Source organism: Ziziphus jujuba, chromosome 11, assembly GCF_031755915.1.
Source record: "Ziziphus jujuba cultivar Dongzao chromosome 11, ASM3175591v1".
Lineage (NCBI taxonomy): Eukaryota > Viridiplantae > Streptophyta > Magnoliopsida > Rosales > Rhamnaceae > Ziziphus > Ziziphus jujuba.
Genome location: NC_083389.1, coordinates 27,465,019 through 27,486,563, shown reverse-complemented (window position 1 = coordinate 27,486,563; position 21,545 = coordinate 27,465,019). Strand labels below are relative to the sequence as shown.

The following is a 21,545-nucleotide window of genomic DNA, read 5'->3' as shown; positions in this document are numbered from 1 at the left end:
CAACTTTTTTGGCCCCCACAAGTCCCCTAATGTGTGTTAAATGCAACAACATGCAAAATATACATTCTTCAATGATCCTAAAGAGAAAAAACCCCAAAAGTTCTGAAAAAGTTCTCAAATTGGCACAAAAATTTGATTACCGTAGGGCCTTTGGTAATTACCGATGAAACATACGGTAATCAATTTATACTTGCTGGAAACATTACCGAAGGTTTCATCGGTAATTACCGAAACCCCTGTGGTAATCATATTTTACCAATATTTTGGCCCCCACAAGTCCCCTAATGTGTGTTAAATGCAAAAATGTGCAAACTATACATTCTTCAATGATCCTAAGGAGAAAAAACCCCAAAAGTTCTGAAAAAGTTCTCAAATTGGCAAAACAATTTGATTACCGTAGGTCCTTCGGTAATTATTGATGAAACCTTCGGTAATTTTTCCAACAAGTATAAATTGATTACCATAGGTTTCATCGGTAATTACCGAAGACCCTATGGTAATCAAATTTTTTTGCCAATTTGAGAACTTTTTCAGAACTTTTAGGGCTTTTTCTCCTTAGGATCATTGAAGAATGTATATTTTGCATGTTTTTGCATCTAACACACATTAGGGGACTTGTGAGGGCCAAAATATTGATAAAATATGATTACCACAGGAGTTTCGATAATGTTTCCAGCAAGTATAAATTGATTACCATAGATTTCATCAGTAATTACCGAAGGCCTTATGATAATCAAATTTTTGTGCCAATTTGAGAACTTTTTCAGAACTTTTGGGATTTTTTCTTGGGATTTTTTCTCCTTAGTATCATTGAAGAATGTATATTTTGCATTTAACACACATTAGGGGACTTGTGGGGGGCAAAAAATTGGTAAAATGTGATAACCATAGAGGTTTCGGTAATTACGGATGAAACCTACTGTAATTTTTTCAGTAACTACAAATTGATTATCATAGGTTTCATCCGTAATTACCGAAGGCCCTACAGTAATCTAGAACCAAAGGACGTTGCTCACCATTAAAACAGCAATTGAAGATCTACCAAAACCATCAATTGGACCAAAATTGAAATCCAGAACCAAATGACTAATTAGGAAGCAAACCATATTCCTAGCTATGGCTCCTAAAGCCCCAAAGAGAACATTCAATTGCTTCTCCGACCTCCTCAATGTAGATTTTTCAAAAGAAACCTTGGCGAGCAACGTCAAAAACTTAAAAACACCCACAAATCCTAGTAGAATCGGAACAAAATCGTCGTTTGCTAAAGATCCAGATTCTTCCGATCTACCATTCAAGTATTTCTGAAGCAACAAAGAAGAAATAACCACAAGCGAGAAGGTAAAAGCATTCCGATACTTGTAGAAATAAAGGTGAGATTGAAGATGGGTATCGTCGAGCATTAGCCAGAATTTCTAAGCATTGCTTTCATCGAACTCAAACTTGTTATCCTTGGATTTGGTCCTCTTTCTAATCTCAGCATTGATTTTGGATGAAAACCCAGAATCTGAATCGGAGGAGCCACAAAAGGTTTCCTTGTATTAGATCTAAAATAAAGGACATCTAGATCTTTTAAAATTTTTTTACAAGTGTAATGGATATTAAAGGGTAAAACAAAAAAGTTCACCAATGCAAATGGTATATATCGTCGTGGCCCTTCTAAAGAGGGCATTGGGCCAAATTCCCCTAAAATATATTGGCAACAGGACCTAAAGATAGGCCCAATAATTAATTTAGCTATTAGTGGGCTAAAAAAGGCCTAGCTTGGGAATATTTATTTCATGGGCCCAAAGCAGGCCCAAAAAGTAATGCCGCCCTATAATTTAGGCCGAAATTCAATGGACCCAAAAAGAAGCCTAAAATCAATATTCATAAGCACCAATGATGAAGATATAAGCCAATTATAAGGTCCAATAAAATATATTGGAAACTTAGCTTGAAGATAGGCCCAATAAATAATTTATTCAGAATTTTTATTTTTGGGCCAAAAGCAGGCCCAGTACCGACACTGCCAAAATCTGTGAACCCAAATTTTTTATTTAGGCCCAAATTAAAATATTTTGGCAACTAGGCGTCAAGATAGGCCCAATATGCGCAATAGTATATTAGGTGGGCCAAAGGAGGCCCATTAATAGATATGCCCACCAAAATTCGGCTTCTGGCCCAAGTTTAAGCACAATATCATTATTTATATATGATTGAAAACCGATGGTGGACATATAGGCCTATTATAAAGCCCAAATTAAAAAATATTGGAACCACAGCCCACGATAGGCCCAATAGTTAATTATTTAAGGGGAATTTGGCCCAATGCCCCCATAGGGATGAGCTTCACGATTTTTACCCCTTCATTTGCTATCTTTTTTTTTCTACCCTTCAATATCTATTTTAACCTTAAAACAATAAAAAATGACTTGGATATCCTTTTATGTTTTAAACAAACAAAGAACAAAAATCTACTTTTTAGAAAAAGAAAACAAAGTACATGAAGTAATTGTTTTTACAAGAATACACAAAAATACAAAAAAACAAAACTTGCCGTGGAAAAGCCAAAGGAAGCTTCATCTCAGCACCCAAAAAAAATACATAGAAAAAACAAAAAAACAAAACTTCATCTCATCTCAACACCCTTGAACGGCTATCTCCGAGGTAATTGTTTTAATATTTTTGTTTATTTGTTGCCGTGGACCGGTGTGGGTTTGTTTTTGTGTTAACTTTTTGCCTTGCTGTGACCAGTGTGGATTTGTTTTTGTGTTTATTTGTTACCTTGCTGTGGACTCGTGTGGGTTTTTTTTTTTTTGTGTTTATTTGTTGCCTTACCGTTAAATACTTACAAATTTAGTACAATGTGAGACATTGAAACTTTTGATTTGTGCTTAGAACCGGTTAAAAATGTGAAATTTTTGAAGTTTATTTGAAATTTAGGTTTTTGTATGGAAGTGATTATAACCTAGGTTTTAGGATAGATTGATTTTGGGTATCAGTAGGAAATGAAGAGAGGAAAAAAAGGGGACCGGTTTGGCCTTAAATGGTGGCCGGAGGTGGGAGAAATAACCGGGTCAAGAATTGGATCGGGACCGGTTCAAGGGGGTTCAGGTCAACCCGGACAAAGGTTGAAGATGGATCGAACAACATGTCGTCTGGGATGAACGACACCTAGACAACACGTCGTATTTAATTTTTTAAAATTTAAAAAAAAATTTTTTTTTTTTTTTTTTTTGGTTCCATCGACATCCTTGAGCATGGAAAATGAATAAAGGATGAAGGCAGGGAAATCAATGAATTTGATGAAGAATAATGTTAGTTTGTAACAAAAAAACATAATATATGTATTTATATATATATTTGTTACAACTTAGGGATATAAGGATTTTTACCCTGATCGAAGTTTAAATCCTGAAGCTAAAGGTGTTATCTCACTAGTGTATGATACTCAAACTCTGTCTAGAAAACTGCTTTTATGGGTTGAAAAGAAGAATTTTTTTAAAAATGTACTTGACCCTTAGGAAACTAATTATATTTCTTTTTGGATTTGTATACAGATAAATCCTTGATCCTAAACTAATTATACAGATAAAATAAATATAAAGTGAATGATTTGTATAGCATATATAGGTGTTGGTAGGTCTGAGCTTTTATAACCAAATCAGGTTAAACACAAGCAGTATGGGGAAGAGATGTAGCTACATTAGTTGACATACTCATACAGAAGTGGTGGACATGTTGCAGTCCAGCTTAACCTATATGTTCAGGTTATAGTCTGCAACTTTCTGTTCACATTTTTTAGACATATATTGTATGTTAAGAAATAATTAAATATAACATGAATATGATATGTATATATACAGTCTAAGGGCTGCTTTTGATTGGCTTATAACAATCTGTCTACTGCATAGCTTCTATGTAGTCTTCCACCTCTATACTTCACTTTCTTGTTTTTCTATTTTGAGTGAATTGACTACTTCCTCTCCAGTCATTTCAATATTTCACTTTATCTGCTTCTGCATGTAGCATCATAATTGGCCACAATTGTGGGTTGCTCTATTAAAACCCCACTTTAGACTATAACTGCATTAGAAATCTTAGTTGCTTTTCAGACCTTCTTTTTTCTTTTAAGTTTTTTCTTCCTCCTTTTTGCTAGGGTAATTTATTACTAAAAATCAGTACATAGAGATAAGAGAAAAATACTTTATGATTAATTAGAATTGAAGTTGAGAATTCCAGAGTTAGTACTTCTTAATTGTTAGCACTTTCTAAAGGTATAGATATATATATATATATATAGAGAGAGAGAGAGAGAGAGAGAAGATCGGTGCATAAAATTTTAGGTACATGGCTAGCTAGAAGCAAACACGCAAACACTTTATCCCCAAAAAAGAAAAAAAAAATTAAAGAAGAAGAAGAAGATAGAAAGATTTAGAAATAAACACACTGCTATACAGTAAATGTTCAATAAATGTTTTGTAGATGGCATACACAATATCCTTAGGAAGAGAGCGTATGAAATTGAGGATTGCGGATATTTATATATGTATACATAGTTGACAATGAGGTTAAAGGTAGATAAAAATTTATTAATGTTGTCAATGTACATTTGTAGGTTGTACTTTATAATGGCACCAACGAGGAACTTGCGAGGTCAACCGAATAAGGGAGGTAAGAAGGTGGAAAGTAAAAGACATGGTGGTAGCACAACAACACCAGAATCTAAGCGTCGATGAACTACTAGGTATAAATCCAAAACTGAGACAGAAAACGCCAAACTTCGAGGGCATGTTCCACTTTCCTCTCCCCCATCTGATATGGTAAGTTTTATATTCATTTATGTTGTTTTGTGCGGTAAATGATAAGACATCTATCAGTATTTATTCATGAATGTGAAAACTCAAGAAAAACTTCACCCGATGGCCATCGGTAATTGCCGATAGGCCATTGGGATTTTTTTTTAGTTCATTGTAGGTTGATTACCGATGGTTTCATCGGTAATTACCACTAGTGCAAAAATGTGAACCCATATGTCTTAAGATTTAGTTGGAAATTATTATTATCAAGTTAGGGTGGAAAAATAGGGTATGATTAAATCGTTGACGTCAGTTCCATTTATGTAATTCATTTTGCAGCCCATCGAAGCGCCAAAGGAACGGATCTTTTAGGATGCCGATATATTTAAAGTTAGGGCACATTCATTCGGGAATCCAATAGAAGCGAACAAAGTAATTACAAGTGTCCTCACAAGTGAGCAGCTAGAAAAGTATAGACAAACATGTTTTGGACACTTACTTGACATGAAGAACCTCAGGTTCTCTGGTCAGGTAGTGCATCACCTGCTTTGCAGATGAGTTGTGTCCAACAATCCAGAAGTACTGGAGTTTAACTTCGGCGGATCTGGAGTGCGGTTTATGAAGTGGGAATTCGCACTCATTAGTGGCTTAAAGTTTGGTAGGTACCCTTCCATGTATGATATGCAAATTTCCAAAGGAAAGGAGCTGCTCATGAGGTTGCTAGATGACAGGACTGACTTGAAATCGCCCGAACTGGAACGAATATTCAAGGGTACACACTTTGTGGATGATTGGGATGCTGTAAGAATTGCGTTACTATATTTCTTAGTTCATGGTGTACTCGGAATGGATTTGAGGGTTCAAATAAATAGAAAATTCATTGATTTGGTTGCTGATATCGAGGTATTTAATTCCTACCCTTGGGGCATTCTGAGCTACAAGGAGACAATCAACTCATTCCACAATGCATTCCAGCATAGAGGACGTGCAGTAAAGAATAAATCACAGTCGTATGACCTAAAAGGTTTTCCATTGGCGTTTCAAGTACGGTAATATATTTAATAAATGTAGCGTTTACTTAAAAATTATATTTAATAACCTATAATTTATATTTTGTAGTTGGGGGGTTTGAAGCAATCCATGATTTTGGTAACCAATTTGGCAAGCAGTGGGAAACCCGTTGTCCGAGGATCCTTGGATGGCATGCTACAAGTCAACCGAACCATTTTGCTGTCCATAATTGGTTCACCTCAAATAGCAATGTAAGGCAAATTTTTTTTAGACTACATGGTTCGATGACCTTCAAGTTATATTACCAAAGTCAGTTTCCAAATTTACTTTTTTTTCCTTTCTTCATTTCATGTAGTATGTTGTGCACTGAAGGTTAGATGCTACCGATGAGGAGACGTTTTTTGGAACTTTTGGGCTTTTCTCTCCTTAGGATCATTTAAGAATCCATATTTTGCATGTTTTTGCATTTAACACACGTTAGGGGACTTGTGGGGTCCAAAAAATTGGTAAAATGTGATAACCATAGGGGTTTCGGTAATTACCGATGAAATCTACGATAAGTTTTCCAGAGAGTATAAATTGATTACTGTAGGTTTCCTCATTAATTACCGAATGTCTACAGTAATCATATTTAGTTTGCCAATTTGAGAACTGTTTCCGAACTTTTGGGGTTTTCTCTCCTTAGGATCATTTAAGAATCCATATTTTGCATGTGTTTGCATTTAACACACATTATGGGATTTGTGGGGTCCAAAAAATTGGTCAAATGTGCTAACCATTGGGGTTTCGATAATTACCGATGAAATCCACGGTAAATTTTCCAGCGAATATAAGTTGATTACCGAAGGTTTCATCACTAATTACCGAAGGTCTACAGTAATAGTAATTTTTTTGCCAATTTGAGAATGTTTTCAGAGATTTTGGGGTTTTCTCTCCTTAGGATAATTGAAGAATTCATATATTTGCCTATGTTTGCATTTAACACACATTATGGGACTTGTGGGGCCTAAAAAATTGGTCAAATGTGATTACCATAGGGTTTCGGTAATTCCTAATAAACCTACGGTAATATTTCTAGACAGTATAAATTGATTACAGTAGATTTTATTGGTAATTACCGAAGGTCTACAGTAATCGTATTTTTTTTTTCCAATTTGAGAACTTTTTTCAAATATTTTGGGGTTTCCTCTCCTTACGATCATGTAAGAATCCATATTTTGCATGTTCTTGCATTTAACCCACATTAGGGGACTGATGGGGCCCAAAAAATTGGTAAAATGTGATTACTACTGGAGTTTCGATAATTACCGATGAAACCTACGATAATGTATGAAGCAAAAACAAATTGAACATTTTTTCACTTATTAATGCTGTGTTATCTCTTACTTTGTCAGAATTTATCATTAATAATGCTACATTTAGAATGTTATTGGTTGGAACACACATGATTGAAGTTGTCGGATGGAAATGTGGTGATTCTATTACGACGGTGTACAAATGTCATTACCATTGGGCAGTAATATCATCCGTGCAACAGTAAGAAACCTACAAACAACTGAACCAAACACTAAACACAGAATGATATGTTATCAAAACAATACGACAGATGAATTTGACAACAAAAGAACACATAAAACCAACGTCTATTATGCCAAAACACATGTTACACGGTTGAGCAACTAATTGCATTCCTGACTACATTGCATACACACGTATACCACATAACATGGCCCCATTATCTTAATATAGCATCGCGCGATTTATGGGCTTTCGGTTCAATGGTGCTGTTGGTTGGTAGTGCTATCAAGAGGTACGGCGGCGAAGCATGATCGACTGCTGTGACCAATCTGTTTGCACCTCCCGCATCTATATTGATGACGCTCCTCTCCTTGAGATTGAATCCTCTTCTTTCTTGGTCTTCTTGACTATTTGCCAATTTGAGGTGGAAGTACAACCTGGTTTATGACATCATCTGGAGCATGCCACTGACATGTATCTCCAAGTGGATATATGGTTTCTGAATATGCTTCACGGAGTGAGTCAATTGAGTAATGCGCCAAGCAAAGGACATATGGAGAAATATGTCGATGCTTACATGCTGTAATTGCATTTGGTACAAGGAGAGGCAAGCACATCATCATTCACATTATCTATTGGACTATTACCATAAGGAGACTCACCATGTCGACTATCACCAGCTGAAAGTCCCGAATGTTGGGTCCAACAAATGTTACGTAACCCATCTTCACTACGATAAGTGCTGACCTCAACCTCATATTGTTCATCTTGATCATAATCATGTCCACGATATTCATTCATATCATTAATGTCGAAGCACTCATTATCATGATCATGTTCCACAGATTGCACATTGTTTTCACAAATTTGATTTTCGAAGAATCCAGGTTGAGTTTCCGGCACATGAAGTTCGATCGCTGGGGATTTAATGTCAGCATCAAAGGTACAAGTAGCTGTCTCTGGAACTGCAGATAGTGGGGCAATAGTCATAAATCCTGAACTTGTAGGTATCATATTCACAACACATCCAACTGTATTAATACTCTGTGGAACCTTGGATAACACATCAACAATAAGTGGAGATCTATCTTGAGGTCTGTGTGAACTATACTCTTCTATAAAACTTTATAGGTCTTCATCATTTTCCACAACGTACGGCTCACATGACAAACACACATGGTATATGAACTTGAAGATTAATTGATGTTGTGTAGAATCTAAGTTGAGAGCGTTGTAGACAACATCTTCAAGTTCTGCCAACGTACAATTCCTTTTGAAATGTATAATCTTCATTCTTTGACGTTGGTATCTCCAAGTACCTTCAGAACATACACTCCATGTTCCATCATAGAACAGTAAAACTGAAATTTGTGACATTAAGCACAAAGGGTTTACCAATTCAAAACATAATAAGTATTTCTTTGTCACAAGCTTGTGGTAATTCTTGAGGACGTATGACTAAAAATAATTGCAATCGTAGAATCTTTGCTGGAAGGTTTAACTATAATCCTGAAGCAAAAGTAGTGAAAAAATACAAATGCATTTTCAGTAAATGAGTACAGAAAATAAGCCAAACAATTATGTTATTAATGCCCAGTGGAATAGCATTTTAAATGCAAATACAAATGCATTTTCAGTAAATGAGGCATTTTCAGTAAATGAATACAAATGCATTTTAAATGTTGCATATTAACACCTAGTAGAATAGCTACTCTTGACAGACATAGTGGATCAAGTAGATTAAGATGTCAAATTTGTGGCACATGTGCTAAATCATAACATAACGTTAGCTTGAATGGATGCAATGTTGACAATGTGGTGTTCTGTGGATTATTTTGTTAAACATCATAAATATAGTTACATTTAGCATGTCATTCGTATACAATAACATTAGAGAAGTGGACAAATTCGATTGTCCAATCGGTTTGCTTTCAGAAAATGAAAAAATTAAATATTCCGTTGGAATCGCCGTTAAATTTTCCAACAAGCAAGTGTTTCATAATTACTGATGGATCGTATGTAACAAACAAAGGTTGTAATTTTCAAATGGAAATTTCCGAACTATTTATGGATTGTTTTACATAAAATAGCACCAACATAGAACTTGCACTTATATATCATGTCAAAACGTGACAAACAATTAATCCAATATAAGGGAAAAATGTATACATATCTGTACATATATTTATATATATATATATATATATACACATACCAAAAAATCTTTAACTCTGATCCGCAGAAACAAACAATTTAATTACATCCTTTTGAAGTGTATGGGCTCCACAATGAAGATTTTCAATCTTGTTGTTACCACAAAAGGCTGGGGGTATGCAGGGAGAGTGAACTGAACTGAAGGTGGTATTGTGTTTTCTGCAATGGTTCGTCAGTGCGAAGAAAGGCTGAAAGGTACGTAACCAACAAAAGAGAAAGACAGAGGAAAACACACAGGATTCATTTAATGTGGTAGCAAGGAGAGTAAAAGAGAGGATAGAAGTTAATGAGGGTAGATGAGAAATGGGAGATGGTAAAAAAATTTGTTTAAATATTTTCCACTTTATTCGACAGTTAATGAGAAATAAGTGTAGATGAGAAATGGGAAACTGTTACATTTATTTTACACTTTCATATCCATTTATTTAAATATTTTCCACAAGTGCACAATTAATTCCCTCCTAACAACTCTCGTTTGGACATACTACCATGGAGCTGCATTTTAAAAGTAATTGGAAAAAGCTTGCAAGCTAGGAATAGTCTACAATCTAAAACTAACTATATTTCAATGCATACCATTCAAACAAGTTCAAATGGTCAAAAACTAGAGAGCCAATATTTGAGAACTCAATTAACATCCATTTAACTTCTCATCCTTCTTATTTATTGCTTTTCCACATCTCAAATAATATGGAGAATTTAATAATAAAATTGGGTCCTTACACATCATCTTGACACGAGAATCATGTATAAAAACTAAAAACAAAATCTGAATTAGCAAGAGGAAATTGTACAAGTGTTTTATGAATAAAAACTAGAAAATATTACAACTCCTACAAAAGCCTCTGTTGGTATCAATCCCGAATTGACCCAATGTTCCCCATCCATGTCAAAATCTCGAACACCAACTGGCACCACAATTGGTATAATGCCAAACTTTAGTGACAGCATTAAAATCATATGAGGCACCTCCACTAAAACGGAGACCGATTTGATACCTGGATGAAATCAAACGAAATATGTGCAGTTAGTTACAATATTTAGCATACAAGTTTCAAAGAAAATAATTAAATACCTAGAATATCCATAAATAAGTATAAAGGTTCAAATCTAACAATTGAGGCAATAGCTCATACCCAGTAATATCCCTTGCTCTCTATGAATTGTATAGAACCAAAATCCAATCTCATAGACTGATTTGGTAAAGGATGCCCAAATCTCCAAAACAGCAAAAAAAAACACCAATTGAAATCAATACATTGAGTAGATGGCCAACCTTCAACAAATATTAATCCAAACTGCCAGAAAAATATAAATATTAAAAAAAGACACTCAAGTCAATTTTATTTTTTTTCAAGGATAAAATAGGTATAAGAGGGTAGATAAAAAAATGTTGAAAGGGAGAAGGTATATTTCATTAACATATATACATATCAACACAAAGGGGGGTATTTTTCATTAAAGCTTTCAAAATAGGGGCATTCACCCAAATTCGTTTCAAAAAATAATATCTAATTTCATACATATTCAGGAACTAAAAGAGTCAGAAAAATATGCTAAAAGGATGTCCGCAGATACATTCAATGAATTTCCTAAAGGCAAGACAAATAACATAAGATATAATTAAAAGTAACACAGGAAACATTTCCATGTCAAGTAACACCTTCAAACTTATAAACATGTCAATTTCAAATAACATTGACAAAATTCCATCAATGGCATGGAAAATGCTATAAATGTTGGAAGCTATATACAAATGAGTATAATGAAGGAAAAAACACTCACAAATAAAGGAATGGAAACAGAGATGCTATTGGCAGCACTGCAAACAAATTGAGAAAGATAGTCAGTCATAAACAGCTAATATGCTGAGAAAATCATATAGATCATACATCATACAAGTGGTCCCGGCCATGTGTGATTCAAGCAAGAAATGAAGAAGAGATCATTTCTTAAACAAATTCTATAAAAACATGCTATAAATAAGACTAATCCAAGTAAAAAGTACCAAATGATGAAAATTACCAGTGTGATGCACAACTAAATTCTGTTTGAAAAGGAAAACAAAAGGCAATAATAAATGTCTAATCTATTTACAGATAAATTTGATGACTTGAAAAAAAAAATTAAGAAGAATGAAGAAGAAAAAACAAGGCTATAAGTCAGACTTCAAAAAGGTTAACAAAACTGAATTAAAGTTAAAGATGTTTGTTGGATCTTCATTCAATCCTACTTCAAAGCATGTCTATCAAAAACAGAGTGTCAAGAAGAAGGAAGAATGTGAAAATGTTTTCCATCAAATTCTTTTGCTACTTCCTTGTCAACCTCTACCAACCTTCCAAAGTGCAGCATCAAATTCATCCACCAGTAATCTAACAAGTACAAAACATGTAGCAAAGAACAAAATACACATCACAGATGCAACAAATCAAACAAACCATCAACATGATCAACATTCAACAATGCTTTGGAATGCCAATAACCAAAAATTAATAAAAATAAATAAATAACAAACAGTTGAAGAATAAGAAAAAGCATACCATTACACAACACAACTACGGTAATAAAAAGATAAGCAATGGCACCAGGCAACTAAGTACAGCAAAGACATACATTAAACAAGTATCACATGCAACTACGTAAAGCAGTAAATTAAATAAGTATCACATGCAAAACTGTGACTAATGAACAGTCGAAGTTTTACCGTTATTTTGCAAGAGCTCATTTGTTCTATCTATGGAGAAACCACAAACATTACTTAAAATTAATAGCATCTAGCTACCATTTTTAGAGCTATCAAGGAAAATATTCATACAAATCTAAAAGACCCAAGTATCCATGCAAAACAACGTACACCTAAATGCAGATAAAAAAATTGCCACTACAGTATGCATCATATTTGCAATACCAAATGCAAATTATCAAACACGCAGGAACCTTAAAGGCAACAGATTTTGCATCATAATTAGATGCATAACCATAAGCAACTAACCATCATTACTTAATCAATATTTCATACCAACCACAAATTTCCAATAAATGGACAAAATTATTCTAAATTTCATAAAATGTTTTAGAGCCTTTAGCATATATGTTGAAACATTCCTTACATAATTGCCAATGAAGAGTTCACGTTAATATTCAATTTCATTTCTGCCTTATCATTTTCCAAATAGACCTTTCAACAAAATACCTAACAAATCTTGGGTTCTTATTCAACACATATTCCGCTCGTTAGCCTAAAGTCACTTAAAAAAATGATTAGATAACCTCCTGCACCTTGATGTCAATGGAATAGGGTAAGTCGTAAGTCTCAATAGCTCCAAAATTGTCCATGACCCTCCAAATAGAAGTTTGAAACATTCATCTTTCAGACTAACTATTCAAAGGGCAATCTTTTCTTTTATGGAGTTGGGGAACCGTATTAGAAACCCCCAACTTTAAACAGTTCAGCCATCAAGCCCAATAGGAAAAAAGGAATTCTTATCCTCATAAAGTTAAAATTACTTTTACATATACATACATACATATATATATATATATATATATATATAATGAACAACAGACAACAAACAACAAAAACCAAATGCAACCCCTAAATCATCATAGGAGACGCTTTTGATGAGTGAGAAATAAAAGATACGAGAATCTAAACCTTTTGGTCATTGTCTTCTCTCCTAAGATAGAAGAAGAACTCCGTGTAAAGTGAACAGCAAACCCAATTCCAAAAACTCCAACGGTTTCATTCACATAAAGCGATTTACAATCAGGATTTTTTGTTTCCTTCGACATAAAAACAGAGGGAAAACCTCGCAAGACTCTGACTAACAGGTAAACCAATCCAAAGCTTTCGCACTAGAAGGCACAGCGACCTTTAGAAATCCTCACAGAATCACATATGAAATGAAAACCAAACAAAATGACATAGTATCAAAACAGCAAAGTCTTACGGAATTTTCAGTACCTGAAGCCGAAAGAACCCATTGGAGGTAGAAGAAGGATTTAGCTTCAACTTCCCCACAGCATCTTTGATACTCTCTAATCTCTTGTCAAGCGTCAATGCTGGGGGTAGAGTATGTATAATGCAAGTCTCCACCACAAAATCCCCGTCCTCCATTCCCAAATCCTTGCCGATTTCCATTATCAGACCATCAAATCGCACATCGAACACTACCTAAAACAAAAATTACAAAAGCATAAGGAAAAAAATTACAGAAATAGCAAAAAAAAAAAAAAACATAACCCTAATTTTGATTCCAACTTATCCCAAAAGCAATCAGAAAAAAAAAATAATAAACCCCACAAATGTTTTAAAAAAACCCTAGAAACCACTCAAATCGAAAAGTTAAAAGGAAAAATGAAGCAAACAGACCAGGCATTTTATCAGAGAAGCCAAGTGAAACAGCAAGCTTAGGCATCTGCTTCCACCATGCAGTACTACCCTTGAGCTTCGTATACAAATCCACATCCTCCTTCTTCACAATACCCTAATTTCGAATTCCAACCCATCAATTTCTTTGTATGGAATTTTGGTGACCGGAGAGACGGAACTGTTTGGCAAAAGGGCAACTAAGTGAAGAAAGTTTGATGGTTGAATGAGAAGAGATAAGCCAGCTTTAGATAAGGGTGATGAATGAGAAGAATACAGTCGGATGAAAAAAAAAAAAAATAACATAAAATAAAAAAAAAATCAAAATATGTTAATTTGGATATAAAACTATTTTGGGATTATTAAAAATTAAAAAGATAGAAAAAAAAATAACAAATAAAAAGATAAAAAGATAAAAATCGTAAAACTCATCCTACAGGCATTGGACCAAATTCCCCATTATTTAATATTGTAGGCAAAATAAAAGCCTGGGTTCCGAATTCTTATTTCGTGGGCCCAAAGCAGGCCCAATAATAAATGCTGCTCACCCACTAAGACATCCCAAAACTTTTCTCTGGCCCAAATTTAATGGCCACCACATAGAGCCCAACATCTATATTCATGCATGATTGGGCACCAATAAATATCATCACACTGCCATAAACAACAGCATAAATGTTTGGTTTAGAGGGGTGTATATATTAATTTGCGCAGTATTACTGAATGGACCCGCCCAAACAATTAACAGTGGACCGAATTTCAACTTTCAGGCCTAAAACAAACTTGATGGGCTTGGACAAATGACCTCAAATGAACAGCTATCTAAACAAACGCCCATAACATGACAGGTCATTGAGTTACAGGCCTTAATTATCTTTTTGACCCTGACACAGCACAGGCCCTTTATTTACTGACGGGCCCAGCATGCATCAAGCCGAGCCCCATAGTTTTAGCGGGAAAACTAGAAATAGTACAGTAAAATTTCAACATGATACAAACAGTCAAAAAGAAACATCAAACTAGCAAATTTAAACATCCAGGCCTGGCCGGTAAATCCGTGAGCATTCATCGGAGTGCAGCTCAATAAACTTGTCTTAAGCCGTAGATCCTTCCCCTTTCCCTTCTCCTCCATGCTTTTGACAAGTTAACGCTTTCTGCTGTGCCTCCTGCTCTTCCTCCTGCTGCTTTTATCATCTGAATCGGAATCAGATTCTGATGCCGAGTCTGAATCAGACGACTCAGACGATGAGCTGTATCTTCGACGCCTCCCCCTCTTTTGCTTCTTCTTCCTCCTCCTACGTCTCCTGTCCTCTGAATCAGATGAACTGTAACCCGAACTACTCTCCTCTGAAGAATCATCAGATCCTGTGACTGATGATGATACACTATCAGTCTCAAAAACTGAAGCCTCACTGTCACTGCCAGAATCAGAATCTGGTTGATGCTTCCTTTTGCTTTTCTTCGACTGTTTTTCACTCTTCTCCTCCTTACTGTCTCGACTATCTAAATCTAATGAGATTGCTGCCTTCATCCTCAATTTCGGATTCTTCAATTGCTGGGTCCGCGAGGGCCTTGAGATATAAACCCGTTCATTCTTGCACTCATATGTCCAGTGTCCAGGTTGAAAACACTTTTGGCATTGGGAGACCGCCCCACCAATGTTAGACATATTAGCCTTGAGGTCTTTTCGTTCACCCAATCTCACTGCCTTTTCAGTACTCATCAAGTACATTTGTCTCTTTGCTTCTCTTTTCTCCTGCCATCTGCTAGGTCCTTCCTCTTTCTGCCCATACGCATTAACATTTCGGGCTGCGGCTGCAGCAGCTCTCTCTGCCTGAGCTCTACTAAGACCTTTTGCTGCACTCAAGGCTGCAGCCTTGATTCTTTCAGCTGCAGCCTGAGCTTTCTCTTCTTTCTTACTTGACATATTCTAGACCAAGCTTTCTGAACAAGAACGCACCAAAATTGTGAATGCCAAGTTCCTATACCTATGTAAACACACAACCGAATACTCCCAAACCCTGCATTCAATAATAGACTAATTTAGAAAACCTGTTAGTTACATAAAGTAAACACCACTTCCAGAAAAGTCGAATATTCACAAGGACAAAAACCATAAAATAAAATAAAATAAAATAAAAAAAAGGACATTCACCTTAGATCAAAGCTAAAAAACTTGGAATCCAATACGCCAATAAGTGGAAACACAAAGCTCATGTAAGTTACGGTTTTCTACTCTTTCCTCAAGTCTTCTAACAACAGAACATATAATGTAATTTTTTCATATGAAGAAAGTTGTCTTACAACAGAACAGATCATGTAATTTTTCACATGAAGAAAGTTGTCTTCAGAACGATCCCTAAGAGACCAACTAGCAAGCTAGAGATTCACATCCCAAAATTTAAATGGATATATCAGCAGATCCTAAGACACAGCAAATGCAAAACATAAAGCACAAATATAATCCATTAGGACAAAACATACTATCTAATACAGCCTCTATTTCTAACTCAGTTTAGTACTGTTTCATGTTCAAATGTTCCACAAATGTGAATGCCAAGTTCCTATACAATGTCATCGCAGCCTAAATACTACCAAACACTTCATTCAAGAATATAACAAATCAGGAAACAAATTATATAGCCCAACTGAGTACATATTTAATAGAACCCCAAAAAACAACATTTCAGACATGAATTTTAGAAGCACAAAAACCAAAGAATTTAGTACTGTTCTGACTCAATTTAGTACTGTTTCAAGTTCAAATGTTCCACAAATGTGAATGCCAAGTTCCTATACAGTGTCAACAAAGCCTGAATACCACCAAAACACTTCATTCAAGAATATAATAAATTAGGAAATAACTTACATAGCCCAACCGATTACATATTTCTTATGAACTCCAAAAAACAACATTTCAAAATCATGAATTCTTAGAAACACAAAAACCAAACAATTACAGTTTTCATACTCACATGCACTGAAAATTGGAAAAATTTAAACACATGTAACTTGTGGTTTTCTTCTCCATCCTAAACTTTCTAAACAAGAGAAGATCATATACTTTTTCACATAAATAAAGCTGTCATCATGACAAATCCGATCATATACTTTTTCACAAAAATAAAGCTGTCATCATGACAAATCCCTAAGATACCAACAAGCAAGCTAAAGATTCCCATCCAAAAGTTTGCACAGAAACAAAGTCAGACCCTAAGACACAGCAAATGCAAAACATAAAGTGCAAATACAACCCATTACATAATAGACATAGTACCTTCTTAACACATCCTCTAATTCTAATTTAGTTTAGTACCATTTTGTGTTTCAAAATGCAAGAACTGGAATTGGGATCAAGTGAAATATAATGATATATCTACCAAAAAATTATTACATGAAGGACCTAAGTAACAGGGCAAAACAGACAGCATTTTAACATTTGCTTCAGAAGACCACTAATAGATGGATCTGACATGAGAAACAATTTGTTTCACCTTCTCCATTGCATCTATGTAGTTAATTCATGATAATAAGCGCTATTGTGGTAACTTGTATCATTATTATTGTTATTCAACTAAGTTTCAATGTACGACACACTCCTCAATTTTGCATGGAAAATTCAAAGTTTCAAATTTTCAATGCCGAAAGCAGTTATAACAACAGAACAAATTACCAATGAGTGATCGTAAAAATATAGAAATTATAAAGCAATTACAGAAGATTATTAATAATGAACTTTGACATCATCAGATCTGTTAATGATACATTGTAAAGTAGAATCCTAATATTAAAGGAATATGAAAGAGAGAGATATAGCAACTGATCCTCTTAAGTGAAAAGGAAACAACATACAAATTACCCATGAGACTGGAGATTCTAGAAATAGAAATATATATTACCAAACTACATAATGGAAATCAAATTATGCCACATGCAGCTTCACTAGATACTTTGCCAAACAAAGTATATCAAAGAATAAATGTCAGAGACGCTGTCTCCCAAACCATTTTTGAATGATACAAGTCACAGAGAAGATTAATTAGAATCCCAGCTTGGCTAGAACAGTTTATAAAGAGCTATGTAACACTTTAGGGGGCAGTTCAACAAAAGGAACAACCAGAAGAGAGTAAGCATTGTGTTTGGCAAGCAAAAAATCTCATAGATAAACCATAGAATGATTAGGTACTTTAATTCACATTTAAAATGCCTAATAAAAGAAGAAAAGCACAGTATTTTTAACTTTACACCACTAAAACTGTGAATGAAGAAACCAATACTAACAATCAGTACTATACTAGCCATATAATATAAGCGGCAAAAAGGCCAATACTAACAATTGGTACTAGAGCCATAATGGCCAAGCAAGTATTCAAGTACAAAACGGCCTATATTTCAAATGAATATGTTTCAGCAAATTTCAGAAAAAGAACGAGGACGCATAGAGGAATGATCTATAAAAAGAACAACAGAAAGATCGTTCTATACTTAAAATCCCCTAATCAACAGTGCCTTGCCTATTACAAGCTTGACAGATAAATTACGTATAAAAGATATATAAAGAAAATTGTACCGTGAAGCATGATTAAAACAAGTAAAATTGTCCAACTATCATATATCTAGGCCTTTTTTTAAGATATTATGCTATAACTACAAACATTCACAACCATACATATTCAAAAGCATATAGAAATCTGTATGGAAAAACCCTACCGATTCGATAATGATTATTCGTATAGCTAGGGCTTTTGACAATATTTTATGCTATAATTACAAACATTCAAAACCATAACTTCAAAAAAGTATATGAAAAGCTGTAAGAAAATACCTTCGGATTCTGATAACGTCTTGTTCTCTTCGGATTGATCGCGATCGACGAAGAGGTAGATCGCACCGGCAGGTCAAACGACGGCCTCAGCTACTGCCGCTGTCGTCGAGTTTGATAGGAGAAACCGAGTAGACGAGAAGAGCCACAACCTCCAGCGTACATGGAATTGGTTGAAGGTCGATGATGGAGGAGCAAACCTTTGCCCTAGTTATATTTATATCGCGTTGAAAGCACTCTGGCAGAGAGCGCCTAATTTTTTAGCCTTTTATTGCTATTTATCGAAGCCGCAACCCGACACCACTTCGGGTTTCGGGTTTTGACCCGACCAATCTTATTAGTGAAGGTGAAATATGGTCTTTTTTTTTTCAGCAAATCTCTTCCCTCTTTTTTTTTTTTTTTTTTTCCGATGAAAATGCTCAATTAAGAACCAATTCCTGAAAATAAAGAATTTACTTATGTTGTTTTTCATTCTCCTAAGCCCAAACATTGTTTATAATGTTACTTTTTTATTTTAGTTTTTTTTAGAAAATTACTTGGATATATGGGTACAGACTTAATGGGTAGGAAATAGATTCTTTCTTTAATGTTATTAAAAAGTATTCATCATATTTGAAACACATAATTGCCAAAAACATCACACATTAGATATCCACATAATTATTATATTTATCAATTAGCGCAAATTGTCATAATTTCAACTAAGCATTCTCATATTCAACTAGTTAAGCCAATACTATATTTTTTTAATTTACTTATTTATTTATGTTTTTCGTACATGCTTGCAAGATAATTATGATAAACATATCAAAAGCAAAAAAACTCCTTGCACATCCCAACAATTGTCATTCCAACATTAAAGATGAAGCAAACCAAACCAAACATAATATACTTTGGAGGGACTTCATAACCTCGATTCCAATTTTGGAAAAGCAACTTGGAAATTTCAACAACCAACATTTCCATCCATTAAAGAAGAAAAAGATCAAACGCAGGATGTGAAGTACTGGTGGTGATGTTAAAAAAAAACCTTTAGAGAAGCAAAAATAGAAAAGACCAAAAGGGTTCTTCTAATGAGTTTCTTGAAACAGGTGGTGAATACAAATCACATATTTATAAGACTAAAAAAAGCATAAAGAAAGAGAGTCCTTTTTAAGTAGTGGAAAACCAAACAAAAAAAAATGTGCATATTTTTCCATGAAGAACTAAAAAATGCCAGTTAGAAGATTTGCAGCAGTGGAGATTGCAGCTCCTGTTATAGCACATTGCACTATCTGCTCATGAGAGTAGTCCTCTGTTGTAAGTGCCAGAGCCACCCCTGTTATTGCCCCTGCAACTGCACTGTTTTTCTGCACCAAAACCCAACAAATAAAATAATACCATGCTCCCTATTAGAGCTTTGACCCATTAAATGTTTGTTTGATCCACATACGCAGAAATTCAATTTCAAGTATGTACTATAATTTATCATTTAAAAAAAAAATAAGCATTTACCCAATCATGAGCTCCTCGAGCCTCTTTCAGTCCATATGTGAGGCCCGAATAAACTCCTGCAGCTAATCCTGCAGTGAATATATATAAATATACACACAAAAATCACAATATACATTGTATGGCAAATCAATGTTGTTCTCAGAATGCAGTAATTTGAAGAGAAACGACGAACTGTCCAACATTAAACTTCCAATGCATAAAAGTTAGAACTACTTGCCCCACTGTAAAGATTCCTTTCCTGTGCTCTTCACCTGAAAAAACATTATGATAAACATCGTTTCATTATTTAAACCACATTCACAAACAACGGTAATGTTTCTATATAAAGTTCGGATTAAGAGCCTCACCATGGCTTCAAGAGATTTTCTGTTTGTTTCACCTGCCAAATCACATTTCAGTTTGTCAAATAAACTAATAATCCTGAGAGAAAAAGTGTGTGGTGGGTTTTGATCCACCACCCCTTAAGCTATGAATGATGCAAAGAAGTAGTAAAAGCTTTACAGGCATTAGGCTTGAACAAATACCAAGAATGCAACTCGAAGTAATAGAAAAAGGAAGAGTAAACTAAAAGCAATCAAAGATTCAAAATTGGTATCCCACAAACCTTTGAGGTCCGGAAAGCGATGCTTCTTGGCACCCGAAATCTCTGGCGGTACACTGCTACCATTTGAATCAAACCCTGCATTTTAAGCAATTTGATAAACTTATTATCATACTACTACCAATTATTTTCCTTAAAAGCCAAATTAAATTTAAAGAAAAAATAAATAAAATTTTAGAAAACAACCCAAAGACGCAAATGAAATCAAATTAAATGAAGGAGAAGAAATTAAGGTAATTGTACCTTCAAATGCAGTAAAGTAAGCCTCACGAGAGACAGCCTGAACAGCACCGATCTGAGAAATGTGCAGTGAACAGAGAGCTTTATTAACATTCTATAATATGTAATACGATAAGACCGCTAAGACATATGTTTAAAAAAAAATAATAAAATTTAAAAAAAAATGAAGAAAAGAAAAGAAAAAGAGATAGAGAGACCCCAGCGGCTTTGACGAAGCTCTCGGCGATGCGATTGAGAAGAGGGTGGCCTAAGTCAAAGAAACCGCCCTTATCGAAGCTCCGGAGCTCATCCAGCAACGTCCTAGTCTCCAGATTACCACTCCCACCACCCAGGCTCATGATTTTAATTTCCAAAAAAACAAACACAACCAGTTCTCTTCGCTTACTGCTACCCGTACTAGTTACTTTACTACTAGTACCCCATGAAAAAAGAAGAAGAACAGCAACACCGCCAAGTAACCTGAACAAGAGGAGTTAGCGTGCCGACACGTGTTCATCC

The 21,545-nt window shown here is 34.8% G+C and overlaps 3 protein-coding genes across 4 annotated transcripts; all 3 read right to left on the bottom strand.

Annotated features, from left to right (window-relative positions):
* Positions 1–10,267: 10,267 nt before the first annotated feature.
* On the bottom strand, positions 10,268–14,442 carry LOC125419654 (uncharacterized). Its single transcript, XM_060812719.1, has 5 exons — positions 13,894–14,442; positions 13,486–13,695; positions 11,307–11,343; positions 10,658–10,739; positions 10,268–10,519 (listed from the first exon to the last, which is right to left on the bottom strand). Exons 2-5 carry the CDS (start codon positions 13,503–13,505, stop codon positions 10,323–10,325), a joined length of 336 nt encoding a protein of 111 aa, XP_060668702.1. The 5' UTR covers positions 13,506–13,695; positions 13,894–14,442; the 3' UTR covers positions 10,268–10,322.
* Positions 14,443–14,587: 145 nt separating this feature from the next.
* On the bottom strand, positions 14,588–18,982 carry LOC107433191 (uncharacterized). Of its 2 annotated transcripts, none has more exons than XM_016044448.4 (2): positions 18,716–18,982; positions 14,588–15,928 (listed from the first exon to the last, which is right to left on the bottom strand). In XM_016044448.4, the coding sequence occupies exon 2, from the start codon at positions 15,815–15,817 to the stop codon at positions 15,035–15,037; it is 783 nt and encodes a 260-aa protein (XP_015899934.2). In that variant the 5' UTR covers positions 15,818–15,928; positions 18,716–18,982; the 3' UTR covers positions 14,588–15,034. The 2 variants fall into 2 exon arrangements, with proteins under 2 accessions (XP_015899934.2, XP_015899932.2); XM_016044446.4 differs by having other exon boundaries at positions 14,588–15,911; positions 18,716–18,981.
* A 777-nt stretch (positions 18,983–19,759) lies between these two features.
* On the bottom strand, positions 19,760–21,457 carry LOC107433250 (outer envelope pore protein 16-2, chloroplastic). Its single transcript, XM_016044510.4, has 7 exons — positions 21,245–21,457; positions 21,051–21,102; positions 20,811–20,885; positions 20,554–20,585; positions 20,424–20,457; positions 20,207–20,274; positions 19,760–20,061 (listed from the first exon to the last, which is right to left on the bottom strand). Exons 1-7 carry the CDS (start codon positions 21,383–21,385, stop codon positions 19,918–19,920), a joined length of 546 nt encoding a protein of 181 aa, XP_015899996.1. The 5' UTR covers positions 21,386–21,457; the 3' UTR covers positions 19,760–19,917.
* Positions 21,458–21,545: the final 88 nt, after the last annotated feature.

Excerpts from the sequence above, each read along its gene's own strand:
- LOC125419654 (XM_060812719.1), bottom strand. The coding sequence starts at position 13,505 with ATGGGTTCTTTCGGCTTCAG. Across the intron at positions 11,344-13,485 it reads ATGGGTTCTTTCGGCTTCAG|TGCTGCCAATAGCATCTCTG; the intron begins GTACTGAAAATT and ends ATTTGTTTGCAG. Across the intron at positions 10,740-11,306 it reads CTGTTTCCATTCCTTTATTT|ATTTGGGCATCCTTTACCAA; the intron begins GTGAGTGTTTTT and ends GCTGTTTTGGAG.
- LOC107433191 (XM_016044448.4), bottom strand. The coding sequence starts at position 15,817 with ATGTCAAGTAAGAAAGAAGAGAAAGCTCAGGCTGCAGCTGAAAGAATC.
- LOC107433250 (XM_016044510.4), bottom strand. The coding sequence starts at position 21,385 with ATGAGCCTGGGTGGTGGGAGTGGTAATCTGGAGACTAGGACGTTGCTG. Across the intron at positions 21,103-21,244 it reads GCTTCGTCAAAGCCGCTGGG|ATCGGTGCTGTTCAGGCTGT; the intron begins GTCTCTCTATCT and ends CACATTTCTCAG. Across the intron at positions 20,586-20,810 it reads TCGCTTTCCGGACCTCAAAG|GTGAAACAAACAGAAAATCT; the intron begins GTTTGTGGGATA and ends GTGATTTGGCAG.